The sequence below is a fragment of the Larimichthys crocea genome, chromosome XII (assembly GCF_000972845.2).
Source record: "Larimichthys crocea isolate SSNF chromosome XII, L_crocea_2.0, whole genome shotgun sequence".
Classification (NCBI taxonomy): Eukaryota; Metazoa; Chordata; class Actinopteri; family Sciaenidae; genus Larimichthys; species Larimichthys crocea.
This window is the reverse complement of record NC_040022.1, coordinates 21,025,559-21,052,570: the sequence shown is the minus strand read 5'-3', so window position 1 is coordinate 21,052,570 and position 27,012 is coordinate 21,025,559. Positions and strand designations below refer to the sequence as shown.

Sequence of the window (27,012 nt, the reverse complement as noted above, 5' to 3'; positions counted from 1 at the left end):
GGAAGGGAGCAGAGGGAGAAAATCTAATGTTCATTCAGCAGCCTGGAAAAAAAATAAAAAATACTTTGCTGTTGCTGTGAGTCGACATGGGTTATTAAACATGTGTATGTTTTCCTGGTTATGACTAATTTATTTTAACTACACATCACGCACTTCTTTGCAAATCTCTTTCTGTTTACATCATTCTCTTGGTTAGGTTCATCATATGAATTTGTGCATCGCAATTTACTAAATAATTGAAGTGGTCGACCCTGTAAGTAATTAATATTAGTACTGCATCCTCAGATTACCCTCAAATGATGATGATCGCACATTAAGGCAATGTCTCACTTTGACTGTGAGTGCTTCAAGGACAGATCACATGGGTAAAAAAAGCACAGTGTCAGGGGAAGACTAAAACCTTTTACTATGGTCTTTACTAATGGAAGCATTTCATTTCTTTAGTAATTCAGAAACTGATAAGATTCTGATTCTGGAGTTCAGTTTAATTGGGCTTTTAGTATAAGAAAGCATGAAAGGATTAACGTGTTAGAAACTGAAAGTGTCTGTGATTTTCTGGGGTATACAGAGATAGGGGAAGCAACCAGCCTCCCTCAAAAGGATTAAACATTAATAGCACATTAGAAGGCTTTCTCACGTCTGGCTTTCCTGTGGCTCAGAGACAAACAAGGACGGTGCTACAAAAAGGACCAGTGATCTCCCAGTGAGCCACCCTCCAGGGGTTCAACAAGGATACGAGCTGAAAAGGAAGAGAGGAGTTTTGTGTTTGGTGCTGGCTTTGGGGGACAAAAAATACAGCTATGATGGCATTGTTAATATTTTTAGAAATGTTTGTCGTCCTGTTGAGTTCTCAGTAATTCAATGATTTTCCAATACCCACACCAGAAAAGAAAAATGTATTAATTACCCATTCTGTTCCAAGGCCAACATCTCTTTGGTTTAAAACACCCATATCAAAGAGACCAAAGAGTTGCTGGGGGGAGCAAGCAATTATAAACAGCCAAGGTTTATTTGGGAGTGCAGCAATGACTGCTTTGAAAAAAGCTTTCCTTGCCTCTTTTGTTAATATTTTTACCTGTTTTGCTGCTATTTGAAAATTCCTCACACACTGGTTTACATACACTTGTCAAACTGAAATTTTGTGTAAACTAGTCATCACTTTCCTTTGCATGAATCTCTGTTTTGACAGCTGGCTTTCAAGTAATTATTTATGATCAGAAACACAATATTCCCTAAAATTACAGCAAGCATTCATTTGAGCAATGGTGAAAAGACTGTTCATTAATCAATAGAAAGATTGGCACTTCTCACACCAGAATTGAAAATGTTCTCCACTGGGCTGGAGATTCTGTGTAATCATCGCGAAATCTGAGCAGAAGAACACTTGAACGTGCATCTGTCCCCTGAAAATCTATTTCTTGAAATGTACGTTAGTGTGTTAAATGTGTTAATTAAAATACAAAAACTAAAACGAAAATAAAAGTCATCAAGGAAAACAGTAATTGTCTTCTATCACATTATACTCTGTCAGGTAGAGGAACAAAAGTAACAGCTGAAATGATGAGCAATCCTGATATCACTTAACATTTTCTGAATTTTCTATCATCAGTGTCCATTCCTGTAAACCTGTTATGGCAGTTGAGGATCTGGGGAGTTAAACACACCAAGTTCCCCCTGTGAGATAAGTACTCTTATGTACCAGTAAAGAAAATCTTTTCCTCTGATTTGGTGAAAGTCAATCACAGTAACATGTTCCTTTGGAAACTTTCTTATCTCAGATAACTGGGCAAACACTGGGAACGAAAAATGTCCAAGACTGTATGATCATTACATATAATCATATAAAGAAGGCGGATGGAGTGATGCATCCCAGACATGCTATTACTCAAAGATGTCGGCTCTTGATCTTGGGTATCCAATCCAATTATAAGCAACACATTGACTCTATGACCCTCACTGTGTGCACACAACTTATTAAGAGAGAAATGTTTTATGAAAACAAAAGGAAATACATAGATCAATATGGCCTTCTCAGATTTGCCCATGCTAAAAATCAACTGCTAACAAAAAAAGAAAAAGAAAAAACAGTGTTGATGTGTGCTGCACAGACATGTGTTCAGTACTCTGCTCAAGCCAAACCCATATCCCATATGGAGCTATGGGAGCAGGGAAGATGGTCCAAATAACATCATCCACAGTAAACACGTGAGGTTCAAAAGACGAAAATGTTCCTGAAATTAAGGTTGTCACTATAACTTGAGTCTCTTGAATAAAGCCCTGAACAGAAATGTGGAGCAAGGACCACTGATTAAGCTTTCACATTTTTAGGGTAGGATGTCTCAGATTGTGTATGTCAGCTGATGATGTGAAAATTCAACAGCTATACAGTACTTTGCCTTTTTCGTCAGAATGCCATGCAATGACACTGTCAATTAGGAAAATCGTGATTAGATCATTTCAATTAAAAAAAAGACCTGGTAAATGGATAATACTATCCATGAATGTAAATTAGACTATGGCTGTTTAGCAAGAGGCACTGCGCTTCTGTGGTATAGATGAGCATCGCAGTCATGTGATGTACACCTGGGAAAATACAATGAACATTGACGATATTTGTCCATGCCATTAATAATCTAGTATTGTTTAGACTCAGACATCCAGCCACTGGGAAAGATATTGACTAACTATTAATTTAAGTCAATTTGGGCATATATAATATAATCTGACAAGGCATGCCAACACCCACTTACAATGACCACTGTATACCACACAGCCACACACACACAATCATGAGGCGTAAAGTGCAAGCGAACATGCCTGTCACAAGTTGGCTAATTAAGTTATCAATAGACAACAATAGTATTCATTTCTGGAACAGAACACGTTGGCAGTAATTAGAAGTGTCCTTTCCTTCTGTGCCTGATTCAGTTTCATGTCGCTATGATTTGGAATGTACTGTGGTGCTCACATTGACTGATACGTTTTACCATGACCTATTTGTAATCTACTTACATTAAAAATCTTTATATCCTTGCTTGTGTTCCATGTTTTTATTCTATACCCCCTCATGCTTTCAGTTTTTCTGGGTCTGTCACATATGGGTGACATCTCTCATGCCTTTTTGTAAGGAGATTGCGTTTTCCAATTGTACAGGTAAGTAGCATCCAATTACCTTTATTAAGGGAACAATATTTTGCCCTCTGTACCCTTTCAAATCATGTCACAATTCTCATCATTACTTGGGAAAATGCTGTTTAGGACAGTTTGGGACCTGTGGGACCACATTCTTTACATGGCTCATTGAACCATGCAAGAGTTTTACTTGCAAAGATGTGTTAAATCCCATAGGGTGCAATTAGAGCACTATTTTAGGCTAGGGTCCATTTTAATCTCTCTCATAATGTCCTCATGCTGCAGGACCCTTCTTGACTGTTTTCACTTTGTTAATTAGTTAATTTCTTCCCCCTTTCTTTTTGTGTGACAGATGTTATTGAAATGCAAGTACCTCAGCTGCATGAAGGATGTCATGGAAGAGAGATAGAGCCTCCATTTGACAACTCATGCATGCTGTCACTTGTAACAGACCACAGATTCCACCCCATCATGGTCTCCCTTAACCGAGAAGACTAAGCATATCCAAGTGCACACTGCGAATTGACACAGCACCCAATGCAACATAGGAAACGAATCTTGGATTCTCACACAAGCTAAAAATGAAGGGTGTCATTTACCTTCTGTTATTCCGATAATTGAAAACATGGCACTGATTAAGATGGTCCATATGATCACAAAATATGATCAGTCAGAGTATTAAAGTAAGAGTATTAAAATAAACACAGTTGGCATTTGCTTTCTGCGCCATAAATAAAACCAACACAAAATCAGAATGATCCAGAAATGGTGCTACAATGAAGTGAAAAATAAAACATTATAATGACTCTCCTATCTCAGGCACAGTTTAAAGTCCTTGCTTTTAGCACAATATTCTATACACCTAGCATGCCAAAAATAACCCAAAGGCAAAATTTCATCCTACATGTTTCTCACCATTTTTCTCTGGCCTACAGGCCTATCAGGAAAAGAAGTATATAAACTCTTTTTTCCTCAATGCTTATCTCTGGTCCCACAGTCACAGCTTCTGCTGTGCTGACACACCTTTCCAGTAATCAAGGATGTCATGCAGGTCCTCGCCTTTAGCGAACTGCACCTTTTTTCGAAGGGCATTTCCGGCCGTCACATAACAGGCCTCATCCCGCTGGCCTTTCCGGTAGGGACGAAAGCGCTCCCAGATCCGCAGTGAGCTCTCTGAGGAATACTCTGGGCTGGAGGAATAGCCAGAGTAGCTGGAATGGTGGCGGGCAGGCGAAAGTTGGGAGTATGATGCTGCATCCCTGCGGGAGCGTGTCAGGGGCTTTAAGAAGGAAACCCTCTGGGCTGGGGAGCCTTGGTGGGAGCCTTCATAGTAGAGAGCTGGGACGGAGTGGCGATGCTCCGAGCAGTGGTAGTCCTGCTGCACCTCAAGCTGCTGCTGCTGCTGCTGTTGTTGTTGTTGATGTTGTTGTTGTTGTTGTTGTTGTTGTATTTGTTGCTGTTGATGGTAATGATGTGGCTTCTGGCTGTCCTGATGTTGGGCACCAACACCACCACTGTCGCAACCACCACCCCCTCCACCACAGCTCCCACTCCCTACTAAAGGCAGCCTCTCAAGGGGCTCCCCACAGCCCACGGGACTGGCCCGGTCTGGGTACTGCTGTTGTTGTTGATTACAGGCATCTGGGCTCCTTGGCTCAGGAACATCCAGGCTATACACCCTAGCTCCTCCACGTTCCCTGTCCCGACCCATGGAGCCACAAGAGGTGGTGCTGCACTGCTTTTTCACAGCGTTTACAATAACCACTGCTGCATCTGCACTCATTTGTCGTTGAATGGGACGTACAGCAGTGGCTGGTGGAGGGGGCCTGTAGGGGGGAGAGACAACAAAGCCACCACCACTGATCCCTGGGCGCTCAGAGAGAGGGGCATTCAAAGCAGGGAGAGGAGGTGGTGGGGGTATTTTGTTGGGGGCAATGACCTGGCATGCCTCTGTCAACCCCTGGGAGAGTGGGATTAGGCCACGAGTAAGAGAGGACGCGCTGGTGGGGGGTGGGGAGGTGGGATTGGAGGACACTGTAGTGTTAGTAGAGGCCCCTGAAGCAGCAACTGCTGCTGCATCCAGTTTAAGTGCATCGATGCAGTTGTTAATGATCTGGTTAACCTTGTCTACTTCCATGGCAATGGTGGAAATCTCTGATGCAGAGCCATGTCCGTCATCATCTGAGTCATCCCCAATATCAGTTTCATCGTCCCTCAAGTCTGCCCCCCTCATCCCTCCATGTCCACCATCTCCCAATCTTTCCATCCCTGCTCCTCCAGTTCTAATATCCATATAATTCCCTTTACTTGAGGCCAAGGCCTCTGAAAAGGCAGTGGCCATCTTTTCAACTTGTGGGATAGAGGAAAGTCTGGAGGAACTGGTGTTGGCTGAGTGGAGCATTCCCAAACTGGATGACGTGGACATGGGAAGTTTGCCTCCATGGTGGTGTTGATATTGGTGATGTTCCCTGGACTGCTCCTGAAGCTTGTGTACTGCTGATGGATCATTTGCCACTGCTGCCGCCACCTCTGGTCCATAGCGCATTTCCAGAATAGTTTTCTTGACACAGATGGACTTCTTTTTCTCATCGTGCATTCGTTTCTTACGTAGACAATAGTAGACAAAGCCTAAAACAATGAGCATGCCAAAAAGGCAACCCACAATGGTCATGATATAGTGAGTAGTGGTGGAAGGTGTGGGGAGAATGTCATCTTGATTTTGAGCCCGGGTGGCAAACTCAAGGCAGGTGTGGTTATAACGTTGAGAGTTGCGGATGGATGCTACACAGAAGGTGTAATTGGTGTGTGGTTTTAGCTTGTCAAGGGTAATCATCTCCTTCTTGTTCTTCAAATTCATGACGTCAGACACGTATGTGTGGTTGTATTGTGTTAAAATATACATTTTGCTGTAGGGCCTTGGAATCTGCACAAGGATAGAAGCTGATGACAAAGAAACATGGTGAAGCTTGATGGTGGGAATGAAGCTGTGTTCAGTAGATGAGGAAGAAGTGGTAGGCTGGTAGTATGGTCCCACGCCACCAAACATCTCTGGTCCAATCCCAGAAGGGCCATCCAGATCTGGCGGGAGAGAGGTCATTCCAGGAATCATCACTCCATCTCGACAACGATGGTACAAAATGTTTTTTGCATTCCGACCAGCATGGCCAGCAGCAGTAAGTAAAGGGTAGCCAAACATCTCCCGGGGTGTCTCACACTGGAGACGGTCATAGGTGTGTGTGACGTTATTGAAGGACTCCAACCAAGTTAGGAAGCTATAAAGATCACAGCCGCAATGGAATGGATTCGCTGCCAGTTCACACACCATCAGCCGAGTGAGAACTGTAAATGTGGATGGGTCAATGCGGGCAAGTTTGTTGGATGACAAGTCAATGCTGCTGAGGCTGGGGCACTCCCAAAATGCATTGCTTCCAATAACCTCAATGAGGTTGTGCTGCAGGAAGAGGCATTGCATGCGACCAAGCCCTCTCATCATACCCTCAGTTAGGTTTGTCAACTTGTTGTAGCCCAGCTGAAGAACCTGAGAAAAACACAAATACAGCATTAGCATTATTTTTTATTTCTTTTTAAATTTACTGTTTGTACTGTTGATAATGATGAGAATCTGAATTCAGTTTAATTCCCAAAATGTTGCTGCATTATGTGCATTAGTACAGAGTTCAGAAAGGAAAGTACCACAAATGGTCCAAAGATAAAATAAAATAGTTCAATGATCATTCAAAAAAAGTACTAGTCTCATGCATTGTGAACAATATTCTTGTGTTAAGCTCAAAGTTTTTATCAAACATATCCTCATCACCTGTAGATTGGCTTGTCCTGCAAAGGCTCCATCCTCAATATAGCTGATTTCATTCTTGGTGAGGTTGAGGTCAGTCAGGTTGGTGAAGCGGTACATGGAGCTAAAGAGCACTGCTTTTAGCTTGTTCTCATTTAGTCTCAAGTCATGGACCGTGTTGTTGATGTGCTGGGGGATAGTCTCGTATGGCGGCTGGTTCTGACTGCAGATAGCCAGCCACACATAACCTTTGTCTCCCTCAATAAGCCAGCAGTCCCCATTGACCATGCTGGGAAAGTGGGAGAAGAACAGGAGGGACGGAAGGATAAGCAGAAGGAGAGAGGAGGTGGTGGAAGCACCCTGCATGATGCCGATAAAAAGAAATCAGAAGAAGGGGAAGCTATAATTATTGAGAGAAATGTCAGGGCAGGCAGGAAGGAGGTTGTGTTTGCAGGATAAAAGGAAGTGACAAAGGTTGCTTGGAAGGATTTCCAAAGAGGAGGAGGGTCTGGGTTGGGTGTTGAAAAAGGGGTAAAGGCTTCACAATGCCAGTCACAGCTTTATGGTCATCATGGTGATTAGCAGGGGATCCATGTTATGTCATATCCTGTTGGGCTGCGATCTGGGGTGACACAGCTTGTCCTCATAGTCCCTCCTTAGGCTTCTGCTGTGACTGACCCAAATGGATAGACCCTTGGAATAATGGACAATCTGTAGGAGATAATATAAAAAAAAAGTAACATAAGAACAATGCAAAACACAAATGCACTGAAGAATGACAATGAACAATCTTGAATCATGGATCTAAATGAATGGTGAAACAATTCAGACTCTACCTAATTCCTATAACATTTCATTGTCTTTTATCATTCTACTCACTGAACCTGCAGACATCCCAAAATCGATCTCAATTTTCCTTGAGGCTTGTGCCACCCTTGTTTCTTCAGCTGGTGTTCTTTCTCATCAAGTTAATCTATGCATGCAGCATTGCCCCAACAGACCCCCTTTGAACCTAATGCATCTACAATTTGTCACCCCCTCTTTGGTCCCCCAGCTCATAAGGCTATTAGGTCATAAGGCATTGACTGATAACCTGAGCATATGCACCATCCAATCGCTCTTCAGTATTCAGAGGGTAGGATTCTTTTTTTAAACATGAAATTCAGCATTAATCACCCAAATGCTGACAGCACATTGTCTCTACAGACATTCGTTGTTGTGACACTATCTTGCCAAAACCTAAGCTCTCTATCCCATCTGCATGTCATTTGAATAGCAGTCAAGTGTTTACATAAGGAGAGGATTAGCTGCCTGTTACATGTCGACAGACATTGTCCTTTTGCCAGCCCAGCAACTAGGAAACACATAGAATTACACAGACTTTACACAAACCTGCATGCTAAAATGGACACATGCCCTCAGAACAAGCATAGGCATGTGTAGACATGCACACAAATAAACACATTTAGGAATATGCATGTATGCTCACATACATGTCAGAGCTCTTAAGATGGGTGTACACAATACAGTATTCTATTTCATATCTCCATTTTACATTTTCGTGATTTCCATCATCATTCCATGAAAACTGCAATGAGAATCTCTCTCCCTATCTCTGTCTCTCTATCTCTCTCCGTGAACAGGCCAAATTTCATCCTCGTGCTCCCAATTCAGACTTCTTTCTAATTCCGACAGAGAATTGAACTCATTCCAGTCTATTCTGGTCCAAGCTCCCTGGAGGTACCAGCATAGAATCAGGTCCATCCTCTTTTTTTTAATCTACTTATTACTTAAGAAAATTGTAACACCTAAAGCATGTGTGACACGGTACATTATCATGTAGATCTAACATTATAGGCACTTACTAAAATCAGGTTAACTATTTCCCTTTTATTAGGCAGCCACAGGGCACAGAAGGTACAACACGTGGCCTCAATGCTGATATAACAAATGGCTCTGAAAACAACACTGCATCAAAATGCATATCAACCGGTGACAAGCAGACAACTAAAAGGCAGGTGTAAATGCAACCACAAATCACTATGTACATATTAAGTTTTGATTTCTCAAGCCACCCTCAACAGTAGTCAGTGATCTATTTGATTATTTAGAAAATAAATGTATGTCTGATTGCACTAAAATGACCACAGTCAAATCTGTGATAAGCTATCAACAAACTATTACATAAATCCCAGTCATGGTTGATTTTTCTAGGCAAAAGTTGGGCAATGTTTTTTTTTTATGTTTGTACCTGTGGTATCATATGTTAGGACCATTTGTGCCACTGAAAGCAAAGCAAAGTCTGTCCGTAGGTGTTCATTGAAGACCTGTGTGATTTACAATCAACTGATCGGATCCTGACAAAATCTGTGTCACGGTCCGGCTGTGCTTCTCCCTCTTTCCTGCTGCGTGTATGTGTCTGTCTGGTTGTAGCACTTCAATTATCGTCCTCCTGCTGCAATCACTTACACAGCTGTATCCTATCCACTTTCTATTAATACTGCAGTGTATCAACCGCAGATTCTTCAGTTTGACCATCACTAAAAATGTATTTGCTAGTCGAGAATCACCCAATACCTGCACACAATATTTACACAATAAGGATATTTCTATTTTAATTTATTCCATTGTCACAATACTAATACCTATACACACCGTGCACACATGTACTGTATGTACTGGGACACTCCCTTGCAACTGATTGTCATGCTCCAGCTCTCTTGTCTGAGGTTCATCCCCTCCACATGAGACGTGATCTCATTTGGTGCTCCACATAGTGAAACCCCGAGGGTTCACATGAGGGAGAGGAAGAGCAGCAGGTCTGTATTGAACATGATGAGGGATATGATTACATAATTAGGAATATGGGACATGCAAAATACTTGTCTCTTAAGGGAAAGAGCATGAGTTATAACACTGATCCACTTGTAACTATAAAAATGTAGGACATTAGACTGAACTTTTTCCTTCACTGCTGCAGAATGCTGCAGATGTGATTCCATAAAAAATATGAGATATATACGAGACATACAAGTTCATAATTTCATTATTTGAAAATACAGTATGCATGTAATTAAATAAACAAACTATATTATATATATTACTATATATAGATATATATATATTATATATAGATATATATAATATATATACTCAACACCTAAAGTATATATATTATTATAAGTATTTATATATTATAATACATAAAATAACAACATCTACACCTTTTCGTAATGCTATTTCAATGAAGTCTGTTTGATGATGTATCATCAGTATTCACATGATACAGCTTCTTTTCTTGGCAGCGATTTTTGACCTGCACTTTCTTGTAGAACAAATACAGTCATCTAATATGAATAGATCATAGCAGCAGAAAGGGTTAAAATCTAGGAAGATAACAGGTGAACAGGTGGTAGCTGCAGGTGTCTGACTGTCCTACTTCCACTATACATCTCGTAGCACAAATCCTTCTTTTTCAAAAGCCTCGTCTTGTAACTGAATCACTGCCATGTACCACAAGGATGATACAGCTGGAATTACAAATTGAACATCATTCGTTGGCAGATTTTAAACACTGACTGTAAATGGGGTGTGTAAACTAGCAATCCAGACCCAAAACAGCCAAACTCAAAAGCTCTGGAACTGAAGGTATTATTACAATGCTTGTATACATGTCATTTTGAGGATTTAAAGAGTGAATATGGATGGCTTTCTCCATCTGTAACTCCCATGTTCAAGCCTATTTGATGGCCAAAGAATTCATCAACCATACACAATTCATTAGACTTTCCTTATGTGACGCAAATCTGGATTACTTCATGCAAAAGATCATATTGATCCCCAATGTTATGAAAACAGACTTATGATTGACAACCAAGCCTATGCTTACAGAATCAGGTGTTATTGGCATTTGCATCGAATAAGTCTCTTCTTCTGTTTCTTCAGCTATAATGATGAAACTCCTCCCCAAATCCTAATGACAGGTGCTGGAATTGGAGAGGGTCCATATCTTCCATTACCAACACGACTTTTGGATCCGAGCCACTGTGAGCCCAAATGTAAATGTATTTACTATGCCGCTGGCTGCATATGATGCTGTCTTTTTGAATTGTGTCACGTGTGAACTGACCCATTGAACTGAAATGTCAAATGAAAGGGAGGCAGATTTATGCACATGAAAGTGCAGGGCAAAGATACACTGTGCCTTTCATTCAATTTGTGCTCACAATCTGTGTGTAATTAGCATCTGATTTACTCAGGCGGCAGCTCATTACGCAATCAGCCAAGGACCTTCTGCCTTTTCGGTGCATCCTGAGAGAAGAATACTAGATTTATATGTGACCTCTCTACGAGACTATGGTGGTGGTGAAATATAAATAATCATTAATAAAGTAATTGCATTCAAAAACATTTACATTATCACCGATAAAATTATAATGATATTCATTGATGCAGAGGCTTGTAACACTAATGTTGTGGGAGTGAACAGTACAGTACAGGTTTTTAGAGGCAGTCTGGCTGCTGACTTAATGGCAGTGTGGTAATGTAACTGTGACAAAAAACAACTGTTAAAAATAAGGTTGTAAAACATTTTTTTCACCAATAGACTCAACATATTTCTATATGTTCTTTGGAGAATTAATTTGTGTTCGATTGTGTTCACGCTCTGCACACAGCACAATAACATTTCTCCAGGCAGTGGCAGCCATCCCAGTGTCTTGCTGTTTCTGGTGTTTGATTTAGAAATGAAAAAAAAATAATAATTAGTGTGACGCAGGCCCCAAAAGGTTGTAGTACACACAAAAACACACATGGAAAAATAAAGACACACAGGAAAAAATATTTGGTTATGTGTGTTCACTATGAGTGACCATTTGGCCTTACTGGCAATTGACTGACAAAGTGTTCATCACAAACAAACCCCTAGAGACAAGAATTTCTGAAAACTCCTTGTTCTGTCTATGCCTGTTTTTTCTCTTCATCTTTCTCCTCCGAGGTCTCTCTAGACCCAACCCCTCACTCTTTTTTTTTGTCTCTCAACCCCTCTAATCCCTTTACATGCCTTGATATTTGTTCCTGTCACTTAATTTCTTTCACCTTTTCTATGCCTCACCTCTCTCTGTATCCCTCTCTTTCCATCAGTCTGCACTGTTGTTATACTTTCTTCTTGTCCAGGCCAGTTCCCCAGAGTACAGTCAGTGCAGTGCAGAGAGGTTGTGGCTGTGAGCAAAACACTCTTTCCTCTCCACTTCACACAGGGCTTAGAGATGAGACAAACACAACTACAGACAGATGACGCTCCGCTGAGAGCATCAACGCGTGTATGTGAGTTGAACAGATCATTTCTCAGTGGCCATACGAGGTACCTGATAAAAGCCGCAGTACAGTACTACTTTGTTAAGCGGGCACATGGCAGGGTTTGTGTGCACCATCGTAAATATGTATTTCAGTGTTTATATACATATGAAGCTATATACATTTGTTTTTGTCATTTCCAGCTATTCACAGATCAAATAGGACAGAAATACATGTAGGAAGATATACATAAATGAGGAAGATGAGAAGGGAAACATAGAAAGGGAGGCGAGAGGGCAGTGGGAGAGACAGCTGAGACAGAAATGATGAGATGCTGCGTTGATCTTTGATTCATCCACAGTTACAAAAAACAGAGATAAAGTCCCAGACCCTGAAACACAAATCACCTTGGGTGCCCTGTGTTATTATGAGAAGCCTAACTTTTACGAGTGTGGTAGCAGTATATGCAGAAAGAGAGAAAAAGAGGCAGAAAGAAATGAAAGGGATAGGAGGCGGGAAGAGTTTTCTAACTACCTTTCACGGGTTTGATCTATAATTCATATTTCATTGTCATGTACGCCTTGAGAAGATCTTTTCAACCTCGTCTTTTTTTCTCTATTATTTATTTTTTTACGCCTGCCTCACTTTTTCTCTGTCCTCCCTGACCTTCTCCGTGTTTGTGTCTATGTTTGCCAATGTTTGACTTTTTCGACCACTGTCATCTGTGGCTGCTCATGCATGATATCATATCAATTTCGTGGATGCCTCACAGGAAGAAGAAGTGATGCAATGGAGCGTGACAGAAAAGGGCCCCAAGGTCTAGGGCTAAATGGAGCAGAGCACCTAAACCCTCCCACCAACTGACCACTATATCGACACTACTGCCATTGTTTCTTTTCTACCCCAAATGACTGGGCACAAAGCCATGGGACATGGTTCTACGGCAACGGCTCGGGTCTGTGGTATGAGGGCCCGTTGAGAGGTTTGTAGTGAATACCACCCAGAGCTGGGGTTACAGCCAGAGAGATTTGGGGATTGAAATTCAAAACCAGTTATGGCAACCATGTGGAAAGAAGCAGATTATTTTTACTAGAAGCTTGAACAGGATTTAGGGAATAGCAGAGGAGAAAAGCAAGACATGTGGCAACCCCTGGCAACACATGGACCAAGAGAAAAGAGAAATTGGATGATGTGAACTACAAAGGGTAATCAGGGTAACTCAGTGATTGAGGTAAATTAAATATTACAGATTGACAGACTGGGCAGTAATGCCATTGAGGGTAGAATGGAATAATGATCTTATGATACAAATGATAACAATGCTCTCTACAATACAAACTTGTGCATACGTGCTTTAGCAGGTGGGGTGGGAGCTTTGAAAAGCTCTCAAGAGCAGAGATGTTCATGAAAAGTGAATATCAAACTAAAGCTTCCATAAAGATACAACTCCATCAGTTATCAAAAATGAACATGAGACTCAAGGCCAAAAATGTAGTATTGACAAAGATCCACATTTAGACAAGCAACTATCTCAGCCATGCCCTGGTTAGAACAACCTGCCATATTGTTTTAAGTTCCCCCCTGCAGTGCAACAAGATGAAATGTTCAGATGTAAGGTCTCTGAACAGACTAACCATTTCTTAGTTCAGTATCACAAAAATAGGCTCACATATAGATAATTAAAAACCGTCAATCAGGATTCCAACAGCAACAGACAGAAAAGTCCAGTGAGGCACCATTTATCTCAATGTGGTTTCAATTAATAGATATGTGTATAGATCATAGACAAACAACCATTATAGTAAGTGGAAAGGGGATTGAATTTCATGTTTATGTCCGTTACCTCAACATGGCTACAGGATGAATGGTTATCTGTGATTTGTAGAAAATAAAAAGTCTGAAAGTAATGAATCAATATGAATTTTAGTTGAATTATTACATCAGTTTTTGGATCAACAAACTGAATAACAGCTGACTTGCACAGCGAGCAGAGCTCAATAGACCAGGTGGTAGCTAATGAAAATGAATAGATGAAGTAAAGCCCCAGTCAGACAGGATTTATTTTGTCCAGAGGAGGCTGGGTGATTTCAATATTGCATGTGCTGATCAGTAATTTTAATCCCATAGAAGCGCATATTGAGTGTGATTTTCTCTCCCGACAGTCCCAAATACCTTCAGTTTTTTTTTTGCCAACCAATAAGGTTGTCCCATATTTTAAATGAGGGATGAAAGCCCTCTGGTGACAAGAGAGACAGCATTTTTCTGCAGAATATCTTTTCTTATCCTGCGTTACAACAACAACAGGTATTTTGACAGTAGCTGGGAAGCCATCCTGAATGAGTTAGGTTAGTGACAATGACAGATTTGTTTATACAAGCTGAGTTTTCTATAAAAAATGTTTCATAATCATAAGACATCTGTCACTGATTATATCTTGATCACCTGTGTATACAGTAATCCTGTGCCTTTCTACAGTCTCAGTCACGGTTTTTACTTGATTATCCTTCACAGAATGCAGGCGTCATACACCTATTGGTCATAGCCTGGAAAGTTGGAAAGGCTTAGAGGTAGAAACTGAGTGATAAAAAGAATGAAAATGCACTGCAGGTCAGAGATGGATGTGTGGAAGGAGTAAATGGGGAATGGGTAATAAATAGGGCGCATGGGGTATCAAGAGAAAGAATGAAGAATGACAGTGTCTGCAGTGATGAGTCAGCAGCAAGTTGCACACATCGAACTGCTGTGCTCACAATAAAACAGCCTCACAATTATATTCATATCTCTTTTTATGATGATTCTCACAGCCCAGAGATGGAGACAGTAATAATTTGGGCAACACTCCTCCATTACAGACTTGATATGAGTAGAGTGGTGCAACACTTCCATTGAGATGCGCGGATGGAGCTTTTAATGTTTGATTTTGATTAATTTGAAAAATTCCCTGTGATAAACTGACAATTCTGTCCCCCCGTCTGTTGTCCATCGTGCACTGGAATAGACTCCATTTCCCCACATCCCAGACTACGAATAGTTTAGAAAATGAATGAAAGTATCATGATCAACTTTGCCTCTACAAACCAACGAAGAAAAACAGAAACTATTCTGCCTAAAGGGAAAGAAGTTCACCAAAAGTGTTCAAAGAAATCATATTACCTTGATTTTGTGGTGGACATGTGGCTGAAATGGGATGGCAGCTCACTGAGATGAAGATGATGAGACTATTTCAGGATGCATCACCCCCATCAGGATGAACTTGTCATCTTCTGGAATGAACTGAACTACAACATACTTTTGTTTGCTTTCCTTTGTGTATGCATGTGCATTTTTCATGAAGGCGGACTAACAAACTCACTTGGGAGAGTAATGTGCAGCACTATCTATTTATGTGTAAGTCATGAATATTCTAGATGCCTAATTGCATCGCGCAGTGTTGAGGAATTTCATCGGCAAGCCTGAAGGTAATTAAACTGTCTTGTTAAAAGAATGGCAGAGAAGAAGAGAGAGGGAGAAAGAAAAGATGAACAGATACAATTTAAAAAGATTTTTTTTTTAAACCCTCCCTTTGCTTTTGCATGTTCCATGTTACAGATGTGAATCACTGGGCTGACTTGTTTAGCTCTGTCAGTTGATAACATAGCACTGACACTGCCATGCTTTTGGAGTTTTGGAAAATTTGATTCTCTCAATGAGAGTTAATGTTTCATGAGTACATTAACCAAATGGCACACTGTGGCATCAGTTCATGTCAAGAGGCACAAACACCAACAACAACCCTTTCCCGCTCTGATTACTCATATATATTTCAGTCAGAGACACTTTTGATGAGGGATTGAGAACATATTGCAAATGGTTATACGGTTATAGCTGGTGCAAAAGGCAGCGCTGTTAAAGGATCCCAACAGCAACAAGGATTCTGCTGGGTGCACTAATCCTCCAGAGTCGTAAGCACATTAGGTTTAGTATGCTGAATTCAGAGAGCGCTGTAAACACATATCAGATTTTAGCCAAATAAACAATATTTAAAATGCCTGAACACAAAAGAGAAGGAGGAGATAAGGGTGTTGGAGAGTGCTGCAGAAAGAGAAATGAGATGGGAACCAAACCCAAAATCTGGACCAGAATAATTCAAATTAAACCGGCATCACGAAGTAGGTTTTCTCAATAGCTATACAGCTTAAACCGTGCTCGGATAATTATCAGTTTAATATTATAGCACCATGTTTACTCGATGCTTCTGTCCCTGTTTGTGTTTATGGGAATGAATGTGTGCATGTGCAACAGGCTGCCACAGCTTAGTCTTTACAAAGGTAGACACAGAGGCTGAAAGGGTTGAAGCGGTAGTTTTTTACAGACAGGTTGAGGCTCTCACAGGGCTCAGACAATTCAAATACAGACAGAAAGATAAGAACAGAACAGGACTGGAGAGAGAATATGTCAGCCATGGTGGCTTATGCACACTTTATAATAGTTAGATTACAAAGACTGGTCATTTAAATGTTTTCCAGTCATATTTTCAATGTAGTTTCAATGTAGCCATGTTCAACAGAAGAACTGAACTTGACTCTGATCTTTTCAAGTATTTGCGCTGCTCCTTCGCTGTATTACTTTTGGGAGAAATGACAATTTATAGTGTAATGTTATGATGCCCCTCCAGTGGCACATCCCTGGGATGTCTTTATTTATTTTTATCATTTATTTTTCAATATCATACTGGCTGAGTTTGTGCAAAGTGTGAGGCGAAACTACTGTACTGTAAGTCTGAGACACAACTACTACTGGACCCTGGGGTTGCTCAGGGGGCAATGAGAAAAGAAGACAGTTTCTTCTATGAAAAAAATCAATTTAACATTGTGGGTAACCGCACTTTGCCCACTCATTGTAACTCTGACAGACATAGTAACCAAAAAAAGTTTTTTATGGATAGAAGAAAAAGCTAACCCCCTATTGAGTGCCTTGAGCTTAGAGAAGGGAGTGCCTTATTGGATGATCAGAGAAATATAATAATACTTCTTTACTGTACATTGCTTGATGTTTTTACAGTAAAAGGGCGCCCTTGCAGGCAAATAAGCCTGGGGTTTCCACGATGATTTGGTCAGCTTTAGAAGAAGGAAGCCTTGGCAGGACACCTCTTATAATTAAAGACAGAGGACAAAGGAAAATACACAGCCAATCAGTGCATTCCTGATCCTATTTCTTTCAAGAGGAACAGTGCAACATGGATCGTATAGCATCTGTAGTCTTATGAGATAACTGATAACACTGCAAAAGAAAAACATTTTTAGACTTTATGTTACTGTGTTAACCAATACTCTTCTGAATAGTTTTGGGGCATATGAGCGTATATTGATTCATTTTATTAACTATGAGTCAACAGTGTATCCAGGCAATGAGTCATGTTTAATAATAATGGAGATGGGAATGACTGTCTGGAGCCCCAGATGGATGACTTCTCATACACTAGCCCGCAGGCTAGTGATCCTATACTTACTGCAACAGATTATATCATGGGTCAACTGAAACCCAGCACTGTTTTAGACAATTCAGTGACACGTGATGAGATGTTTGACACGTGTACTTTCTATGTGTATGTGTAAGTACAGATGCAAATGGGAATGCAAGCATGTTGATCTCAATTTTTTTTTCTCCTTCTGCCTGTTCTTCTCTCACTGCGTTTATATTTTCCCCTCTATTGTTACAGTAGGTAACTAGTCTGATTGCTGATTTTGTGAATGTGTGTGTGTGTGTGTGTGTGTGTGTATGAGCCTATTTCTCTTTACAAAAATGGAAACCAATATATGTCAATCAAGACCTCAATCGATTACTCCCATAAATGCACTATACGAGTGAATAGTAAGTGCAGCAGCAAGCAGCTTCATTTGTGTGTGTGTGTGTGTGTGTGTGTGTGTGTGTGTGTGTGTGTGTGTGTGTGTGTGTTTCGAGCAGGTGTGCCTTGCTCAAAGCAAAATGTTATATGCTTCAAAGAGAGTTGGCAATCATGCGACAATGCATGCAAGCAAAGTGTGGGGGTAGACGTGCATGCTTGTTTTGTGCATCTGCTTGGGCGTCTACTACAAGACAATATGAACATTTGAGCATCTGCACCACTTTACTTGGAGACATATATAGTATATGTCCATCTATGCATGTGCACAGATTTTGAGTCTTACTGTGTTTTCCCTTACACATTATTATTATTCTTGGGGTGGGGGGCTAACAAACCTTCTGCAATGCAAAAGTAGGCCACTGCATAGCTGCAGGCAAGAAAAAAAAAAGATGGAGAGACAGAAAAGGAGAAATAAGTGGACAGAGGGAGAGGAAGTGCACAAAAATGAGGTAATGTAAACTACCATGGAGTGAGTGTGGCCGCCCTTATCTATCAGTACATGTCACAGTAACCTACAGATTGCTGTTATCACATCAGACAGGTAAAGGAGGTGGCAAAATACAAAAACAAATAAATAAACCCTGTCTCAGTTTTACAATAGGCTTTCCTAAAAAGAAAAGGGCGACATATGAGTGGTAGTTCTGTTTGTACTTGTAAGCTGCTCAGAGTTAAGAACATCTTAACTCAGCTCAGTGTCTCAAAAAATCTGCCTAAGAGGCTTTCATGTTCATCTACCATCTATTGTTTCCTGTTAGCAGTGCACTGTGATGAAATTAACAGTGTTCTTTGATAGTGTAGACTGAAGCGTGTGCAATGTATTACAAGGAATTAGTACCATTATTACCTCCACCAAAGAGGTTATGTTTTCTGTGCTATTTGTTTGTTAGTCTGTCAACGGGATTATGGAAAAAAAACATGGCACATGCATCCAGCATGGACTGGATCTCCCATGATACCCACCCATGTCAAAGATTTTTGTTGTTTTTTTGCTAAGTGGTGTTCCCAGTTCCTATCTCTTCTTGTCAGCTCTGTTGGTGGTGAAGACAATAGAAGGAGAACCCAATATGCATCCTTATGCTTCCTTTAGTTACACTCTTACACTCATGGAGGGCCAAATCTGCAAATGTGAGTGTCAGCGTGTGATACCCAGCATGGTGTTGATGACTCAGACATCATTCTTGAATCTTGCCAGGAATTTTTATAAACAGAATGATAAATGGTAGTAAATAAACATGTATTATATCAAGAAAATCGAAATCACTGTAAATATAGCTTTAGTGAAAGTCTGTCTTATGAAATAAGACACATCGATATCTCATTGCTTTTATTCCGCAATAGTTTTGCCAACAAATGCACTATTTTTCAAAACCTGGCCTTAGTTTACATAATACCCTCTTATAATTGTTAAGCTTCCCTTGACTATTGTAGAAATATGCCTAACAAGCAAATTAAAACCCATAAAAGGCAATCCTTCAAAAATTAAAATCAAAAATGTAGTTTTGGCAAGAATAGCAAATAAATCAAATAAAGAAACAATTTTGAAGATTTTCATCTAAATAAATGTCTGTTACGCCACGATCTATCAACAAAAATGTTTGAGGCCATGGCCCATTGATGAAAGTATTTTGATATTTATATATTTACAGTATTATGGACTGTTTGACACATGTTTGACTGACACATGCCATGTGCTACATAAAAACAGATTAACATTGCTCACAGAATGATGGAAAAAGGCCAATTACTGCCTGAGTTCATTATTAAAATGTCAGTTGTTAGTTTTGACCTGCAGTATTAAACTGCATTGGCTGTTACCACGGCAACTATGTCACTAAATCAACCAGGGCTTAAATCTTAAGGCTTAAGATTGCCTCATAAAGAGAAGAGGGCTTTCACTTTTTAAATGATATATCATTTGTGGACACTTATCCAAGGAAATGGAATACAGAGCTAACCATCTCTCTTCCACCAACGAGGCATTAACACGAGGACATTTGTACTGTATCGTACTGCAGCTCAAAATTTTGATAATTTTCCAATCTCATTTGAAAAGCAGTGCTCTGCTGTGAATTATGTTCACAGTACAGTATGCGCCTAGCTGTTTTTAAGTTACGAACTCTTGGGACTTGTCTTCCTGCAGGTCTTCTTATTCAGTGTTAAGCTTTAAGAACAGCACATGCAAAAGCGTTGATCCCATCAGTATTGCGTGGATTCAACTGTCAAAAGACATTTATTTTATAAATAAGCGTGCAGTAGAGAGGGGAAATGTGGTAGGATATAAAGTGAGAGAAAATGGCGGCAGTGAAAAAGAGAGAAACTGGGGAATGGGAACTGAGGAATGAGGCTGATAAAGACAACAAAGGGCTTAACACCAGATGAGCTGTGACAGATCATTTCTTGTCTGTTACATCTCAGAGACAGGCACACACAGAGTGAGAGAGAGACGCACACAGAATGATAGCGTTTGAGAATCAGATACAGTGAGAAAGAACTTTCTGGTCTGGAGTCAGAAAAAGATAAAAACAGTTACATAAAACAAATAGCTGAGATATACAAGCAGACAGGAAAGTATGGGGAGAGGAAAAGTGAAGACTAGAGTGTGTCAGGAGGAAGAGATAAGAGAGAGCTTTGTTGTTTTTTTTCCCCTCATCTTCTCACTCATGGCTGAACTGAACTCTGCCTCTTTCATTGTTTGGTGGTTCTCCAAAGAAAAAAGAGGGAGCGAGGCAGGAAAGGAGAGAAAAATTAGATCAGCAGAGAGTGAAAGTGATGAAGATAAAGGAAATAATGGAAAGGGAGACTGAGGCGGAAAACAGAGGTGGAGCATGAGCATGGGTGGAATTAGATGGAAGTGGAGAAAACAAGGCTCTGATAAAACAAGGCGGAGAAAAAGGCAGAAATGAGAGAGCAGACCAACATAAAACTCAAGAAAAACAGAAATAGAAATTTCAACAGGGCAAAAGTGCAATAGATCTGTAAAGAGATGCAGACACGAGAGTGATAGTCAAGCTTGGTAATTGCCTCGAAAGAAGACTAATTGCAGGAGGTGTGTTGGCACACTGGACTGACTTTGGTGACAGCGGATGTCAAACGCACACAAATAGCTTTAAAAAAAGATCAATTTTAATGGTTTGTGTTCATGTGAAAGGCGGAAGGCGCACTAATGTGAGAAATGAGACACAGCACTTCAAACTATCCACCTACAGTAGCTCTGAAGAAAACAGTTTTTTCAGAACAAACACGCACATACACAAACTCAGACACCTTGTTCAGTGTGCAGGATGCTTGTAATGGGCTTTCACCGGCATATGGCCACCTCCAACGGCATTCTCACCTGCACCTATAAATCATCCTGAGTAGAACAGATAAGCTATGGGACGCTGACCTGTGTGGACTCAGGAGTCTACAGGATAGTCACTGTAAGGTGTTTTAATCAAAAGTCCCCTCTGGTAAAGAGAGCAAAAACAAAAGTAAAAACTTTCAGTCACGCTGTCTTGCTGTCTATTGTCTCATGTACAGCTTGTCTGTCTTATCCTTGTCTTATACTGTCAGTACTTTGCGATCCTGTTGAGGGATGCAATTTGTCATCATCAGTTAACTGGGGTTAAGTTACTCATGCAGGCACAATGCACACCTGCATAACCAGATGTGCTTGTCAAAGCCCTGGTGAGATGCTGAAAATCAGTTTACTGTCACTTTAGTGAGTACTGTAGTACATCCAACTGTATCGTACACCTTGTATGAGTGTTCACAATGTTTAATTCTCTTACTAGTTTTGAAATACATAATTGCACATGTATAAGTTAATGTTTAACAGAAGACAGAAGAAGCGAGCATGGGTCAAATTGGCACATCCCGAAGATATAAATATGAATCCAAAAGTAGATCAGCTTGTCTTATTCGTCACTTATATGATTTACTGAGTGTGTCGGTCCATCTGCCAATCCAATCCAAAATGTTAATAAAATCTTTTACCTAAATTAAAGTTACAGCTAAAGTGTTTCCAGTAAATATACTGCAGACATGAAAGTAAAGAAATTGTGCTGACTGATTCCTTTCAGTGTTATATAACCGTTAAAATCTTGTGCTTGTTACTTCTGCTGCAAAATCTGCAGCAGGCAACTCAGAGAGATTTTCCCAACACATCTCTTGACACATTGGCTGTTGCCAAATTAAAAGGGCATGTTACTGTACCTGGTGTGACATGGAAGGGATGCTGACTGTCTGGAAGCAACTTCAGTCTTGTAAAATGCCATACATGATGCTACTAATCAAGCAAAATGTGAACAATAAACTAGCAGGATGACGAAATAAAAAAAAAACACATTGTTAAATGGTTATTTATTTGCCTGCTATTGTCATATCACAAAAACAGTGTGTTTGTGTTATGCTTATAAGAACATATCCTGTATACAAACGGTACATGCACACATACAGACGCATTGGGAATGAAACTAGAAAAGTAGAATTCGTTTCTGGGATTAAACAGTAGCTCAAGATGTGAGTAAATGTTTCAATGAACTCACTGCTCCTCACCACGTCCAGAACAAGGTTAGTTAACATTACAAGCTGCCTAGAAACACAGAGCTAAGTATCAAACTTGTGTGTGTGTAAGAGAAGCATATACATAGTATTACAGTAGGAACAACGCATGCTGATTTATTTTGAGAAATGTGCATACACAGACACAAACATATTCATAGACACTCAAACAAACACACAGCTATTATTTTTTCTTTCTCCCAGCATGTCATTGTCCTCACATATTCCAATTTTCTTCTGTGTTTAAGAATTATGGCAGCCTATAAAAAAATAAACCATACCTACAAGAATTTGGCAACCAATTATAAGAAGAAGTGAGGAATTTAACATGTAGTGCCAGGCCAGTATGCACCCTGCAGTCCTGGCAGTGCTGAGTTAGGAACTGCAAATACTTGAGCCTGTGACTACATTCATAAGATTTATCACCACTTCACCCCCCCACACACTTCCTCTCTCTTTTCCCCCCCAATCATATGTTCGCTCACTTCTCTGCTCTGGCAATAAAACATCTCTCCAGTATTTTATATTCACACTCCATTCCTTCTCTCCTCTACCCTGACCACACTCCATCTCTTCCTCGACTTCCACTCTTAACCCCGCGTCCCTTCTTAATTGACTGTCTCACCTGTCATTCTCTCACTTTATCTCCCTTTTTTTCATTCTTTACTGTGGGATCTCCCGTCTGAGCTGAGACCCATTAGTCTCCCGCTTGAAAGCAAACTCGCAAAGCAAGCCAACGTGAGGTTACTGCTCGGAGAAATGCACATTAAACAAATCAAACTCTCGCTTTTTTTATGCCTTGATTTTCACATTGACAAACAGAGAGACGGGAAACTGGGGGTAGAGAGAGCGAGGGGATGATATGGAACAAAGGGCCTCAGGTTGGAACTGAACAAGGGGCGCTATGGTAAAAACTCAGCCATAGTCCATGGGGTGCATGTTCTTCCAGCTTTGATAATGGGGTGCCCCAGCAGTGCACAGATGTTTGACTTGAGACTGAGCGAGAGAAGTACTCTATCTGAGGGCGTGGTGAGGTGTCTGCACATAGATGTATAGTCTCATACTAATACTAATGCTGTTATAGACATGTGGTTTATTTGAAGATAATTTCTTAGGCATGGGTTTTTATCTTGACCATTCCTAGGTCAGAGGTTACTAGGACGAGAGGTGCTAAAGGGCCGCCAGCTCGGTGCCACTGCCAGATGTTGAGTTAGAACAAAGACGGCTTTAGATGGATCGATGAGGAGATAGGCCATAGGTTAAATCCTCTTTTGGGAAAGGAGTTTGTTTATACATCTGGTTCTCTGATTTAAGTTTCTTTATTGTATGGTGTGGGGGTCAAACTACCTATATAAGGGCTTGTCCTGCATAGGTCGGGAGAGTCTGTCATCATTCGGCCAGGAGCTCTCCAAGTAACGTCTTACTTGTTACGATACTGAACTTGTTGTAATAAACTTGCTGTACAACTAAGACAATGTCGGCGGAGTTTCTCTTCAAACATCTTCAACTGCATCATATACTACAGTGGACAGAAAGGCTGTTGAAATGAATGATAGATTAAAAGTGGAGTTACAAGGTAGCTGAAGTGCTGTATCTGCCTCACGTCACTATAAGGTGATGAGGTCAGGTGGTGAAAAGTGGGCCGTGGGTGTGGAAGAAGGTAGAACGGGGGCACAGAAAGTAGTGCTGGATGAAGGAACTAGCACAAAGACACAAGGAGAAAAAGATAGAGCAGACAGAGTGAAAACAGCGTGGGAGGGAGGGAGGGAGGGAAAACTGTGATTAGAAGAAAAAGTGCTAGAAGAAAGAGAGTGAGGCTGAGAAAGTGAGAAAGAGATAAAGAAAAGGGAAAAAAAACACACGGAGGGGGAAGAGCACGAGATGACAAAGAACAATGCTGGAGAAAGTAAACAGCTGTTTTTGAGCTGACACTGGGAGACAGATAACAAAAACAAGCCTCATTATAACGCCTGTAGTCCCCATGGCTGCTTTGGAAATTTTAGGAGCCGTCATTATCAGTTTACCTGCTATTCTCTATCTCTCTGGACCTCTCTGTCTCACCTCTCTGACAGCTTGGCAATGGTAAGACTATATCCCATAATTATGTCTTGGTTTTTTCCTGTCTCTCTCTCTTCTACCTGACACCCTCCAGCAAGCCACAGCTGGAGATCCAATTTAAAAAAAAAGGGGGGAATCAATGGCTATACCTTTTCTTTCTAACAATGTCCAGCGCCCACTCTCAGTGGGATGATACCACTCCATGCACACTATCTATCTATCTATCTATCTATCTATCTATCTATCTATCTATCTATCTATCTATCTATCTATCTATCTATCTATCTATCTATCTATCTATCTTTTCCTCTACCTCTGTCCGTGGGCGACAGTGTTTCTTTCCTGTGATGATACGTGCATGTAGGCTTATCAGCATATGGTCTGTGATCATACAGAAACTGGCTGGAAGAACAATAGCTCTGGTTGTGAGAACAATGGTTTTATACACCGCTGACTGCGACGGGTAATGATCGCCGCCACACTCTCACTGTTTTGTCAGCCAAGTGTGCCTCGATTGCACACACTCTAATTTTAGCAAAAGCACGCCGAAATGACAAGATGACATGTTTGGTGTAATTAACGTGGCTGCATTACACTACTTTAATATGAATAGGTTTTTCAGCATTTTATTTTAATTTAAATCATTTGTAGCTTGTTCGTTATGGGAGCTGCACGGCAATGTAGCTCATAATATAAATAAATAAATAAACAAATAAAAATTCAACCTGTCCCAGAGTAATTGAGAGCGGGACAGGCGTAGACATTAGTCACTTTTGGGCACTTGCTAAAATGACTGATGGTGTTGTTTTCTTGGGAGGATGGTGTTTTTTCCTCATTACTTCAGGATTGTACATTAGTAGTGCCAGTAACAGTTGCTGCTTCACACTTAACCATACAGTACACCACAGGAGTGAGTAGTGCAATATCTGATTCACACTTGCTACAACAAGAAAACTGGAACACTGATGGCCTCATTTTATACTGCTGTGATTTACATGGCTATTAAAATCAGTTTAAGAATGAGAATAATCATTATATGATTATTAAAAGTGTGGACCACGAGCACTGATAACAATTTTGAATATGTGATCACTGAATACTTTGTAAAACTGCGTTGACTCCCTAACTTTCTCTACTACTGGCTAAGTTTTTGAATTGGATTGTCTTTGAAGCAACCTTTAGGACTTTACACCTATTTACCAACCCGTGCAGTCTGCAGTATGTGCTTGCTAACGGGTCGCTGTCATTCTAGGCTACCTAGATAATATAACCCTGACATGTTTCCCAGGTTTAAAATAACACAGGGCTAGGTCTCAGACGACAGACTGTTCCTCATTTAATGCTCCAGTTTCATCTTCTTGGCAATGGATGTGTGTGTGAGTCTGTGAACATCTTAATTGAGACCCCTCCACACACACATTATGGCCCAGTAATAAGTTCCTGTACCTCTTCTAAAAATACTGTATATCCAAACTTTTTTTTTAATGGCACATTGCTTATTTGAGTGGAAGGCTGCAGAAGTGGAGGGACATGAAAAACAGCACAGAGCAAATCTTCGATGAAATGTAGTATCGCTTGGGAGCTGAGCTCAAAATGTAAGTGGAACCTGAGTTCAGTTCTTCTCACCACGTTCTTGTCAGAATCTGTAAACGTGTATTTGTACACTGAGCAGAGTTGCTTGTTTGTTTACTGAGCACACAACAGTCCTTGTGTCTTGTATAATTTAAAATTCTGCCAGTATTCGCATTATTTCCGTAACTTAATCCTGTAATCCTTCACAGAAATAATGTGTACAGACTCAGTAATTTCTACAGAGGTTTTTCTGTGACCAAACAATTTGTTACATAAAGTTATAAGGTGTAAGTTGGGGACTAAGCATGCTTTTAATTTGTATTGACAAATCAAATCAAATAGAAGATTAATATAAGAAATACAGTATGTCTCAAAGTAAAGTCTGAATGCCACTCTTGTTGTAAATGAGGTGAAAAACTGCACAACTGTGAAACTACAAGCAGTGGTTTCTGTTCAAACAGATGCATGTTCAAAGCAACTGGGCCTAACAGAAACAAAATGCACCAAATTGCTGCTTCACTGCAGTTCCACACTCTCACAGTTTTTTGGTGTTGGATCTTTGTCTAAGCTCTCTTTTTATTACAGTTTCAAGTAGACTACAAGTAGCGTCTCAGTCGATAATACCCACATTTCTGATTAATTTTAATCAGGTTTCACATCACTCATGGGGCAAGGTAATGGACTATTGCCATCTTTCCTCCAACACACCAATTCCCTTTATTAGAGGACAGAAAAG

The 27,012-nt window shown here is 40.4% G+C and overlaps 1 protein-coding gene across 1 annotated transcript in view; it reads right to left on the bottom strand.

Annotated features, from left to right (window-relative positions):
* Nucleotides 1–258: 258 nt before the first annotated feature.
* The window catches only part of elfn2b (extracellular leucine-rich repeat and fibronectin type III domain containing 2b), a 51,095-nt gene continuing 24,341 nt past the window's right edge, over nucleotides 259–27,012 (bottom strand). The window contains exons 3-4 of the mRNA XM_019269818.2: nucleotides 6,950–7,636; nucleotides 259–6,670 (exon numbers count right to left, since the gene is read on the bottom strand). Of these exons, the coding sequence (XP_019125363.2) occupies nucleotides 4,130–6,670; nucleotides 6,950–7,291 (2,883 nt within the window). The 5' untranslated portion in view covers nucleotides 7,292–7,636 and the 3' untranslated portion in view covers nucleotides 259–4,129. The remainder of the gene's footprint in view (nucleotides 6,671–6,949; nucleotides 7,637–27,012) is intronic.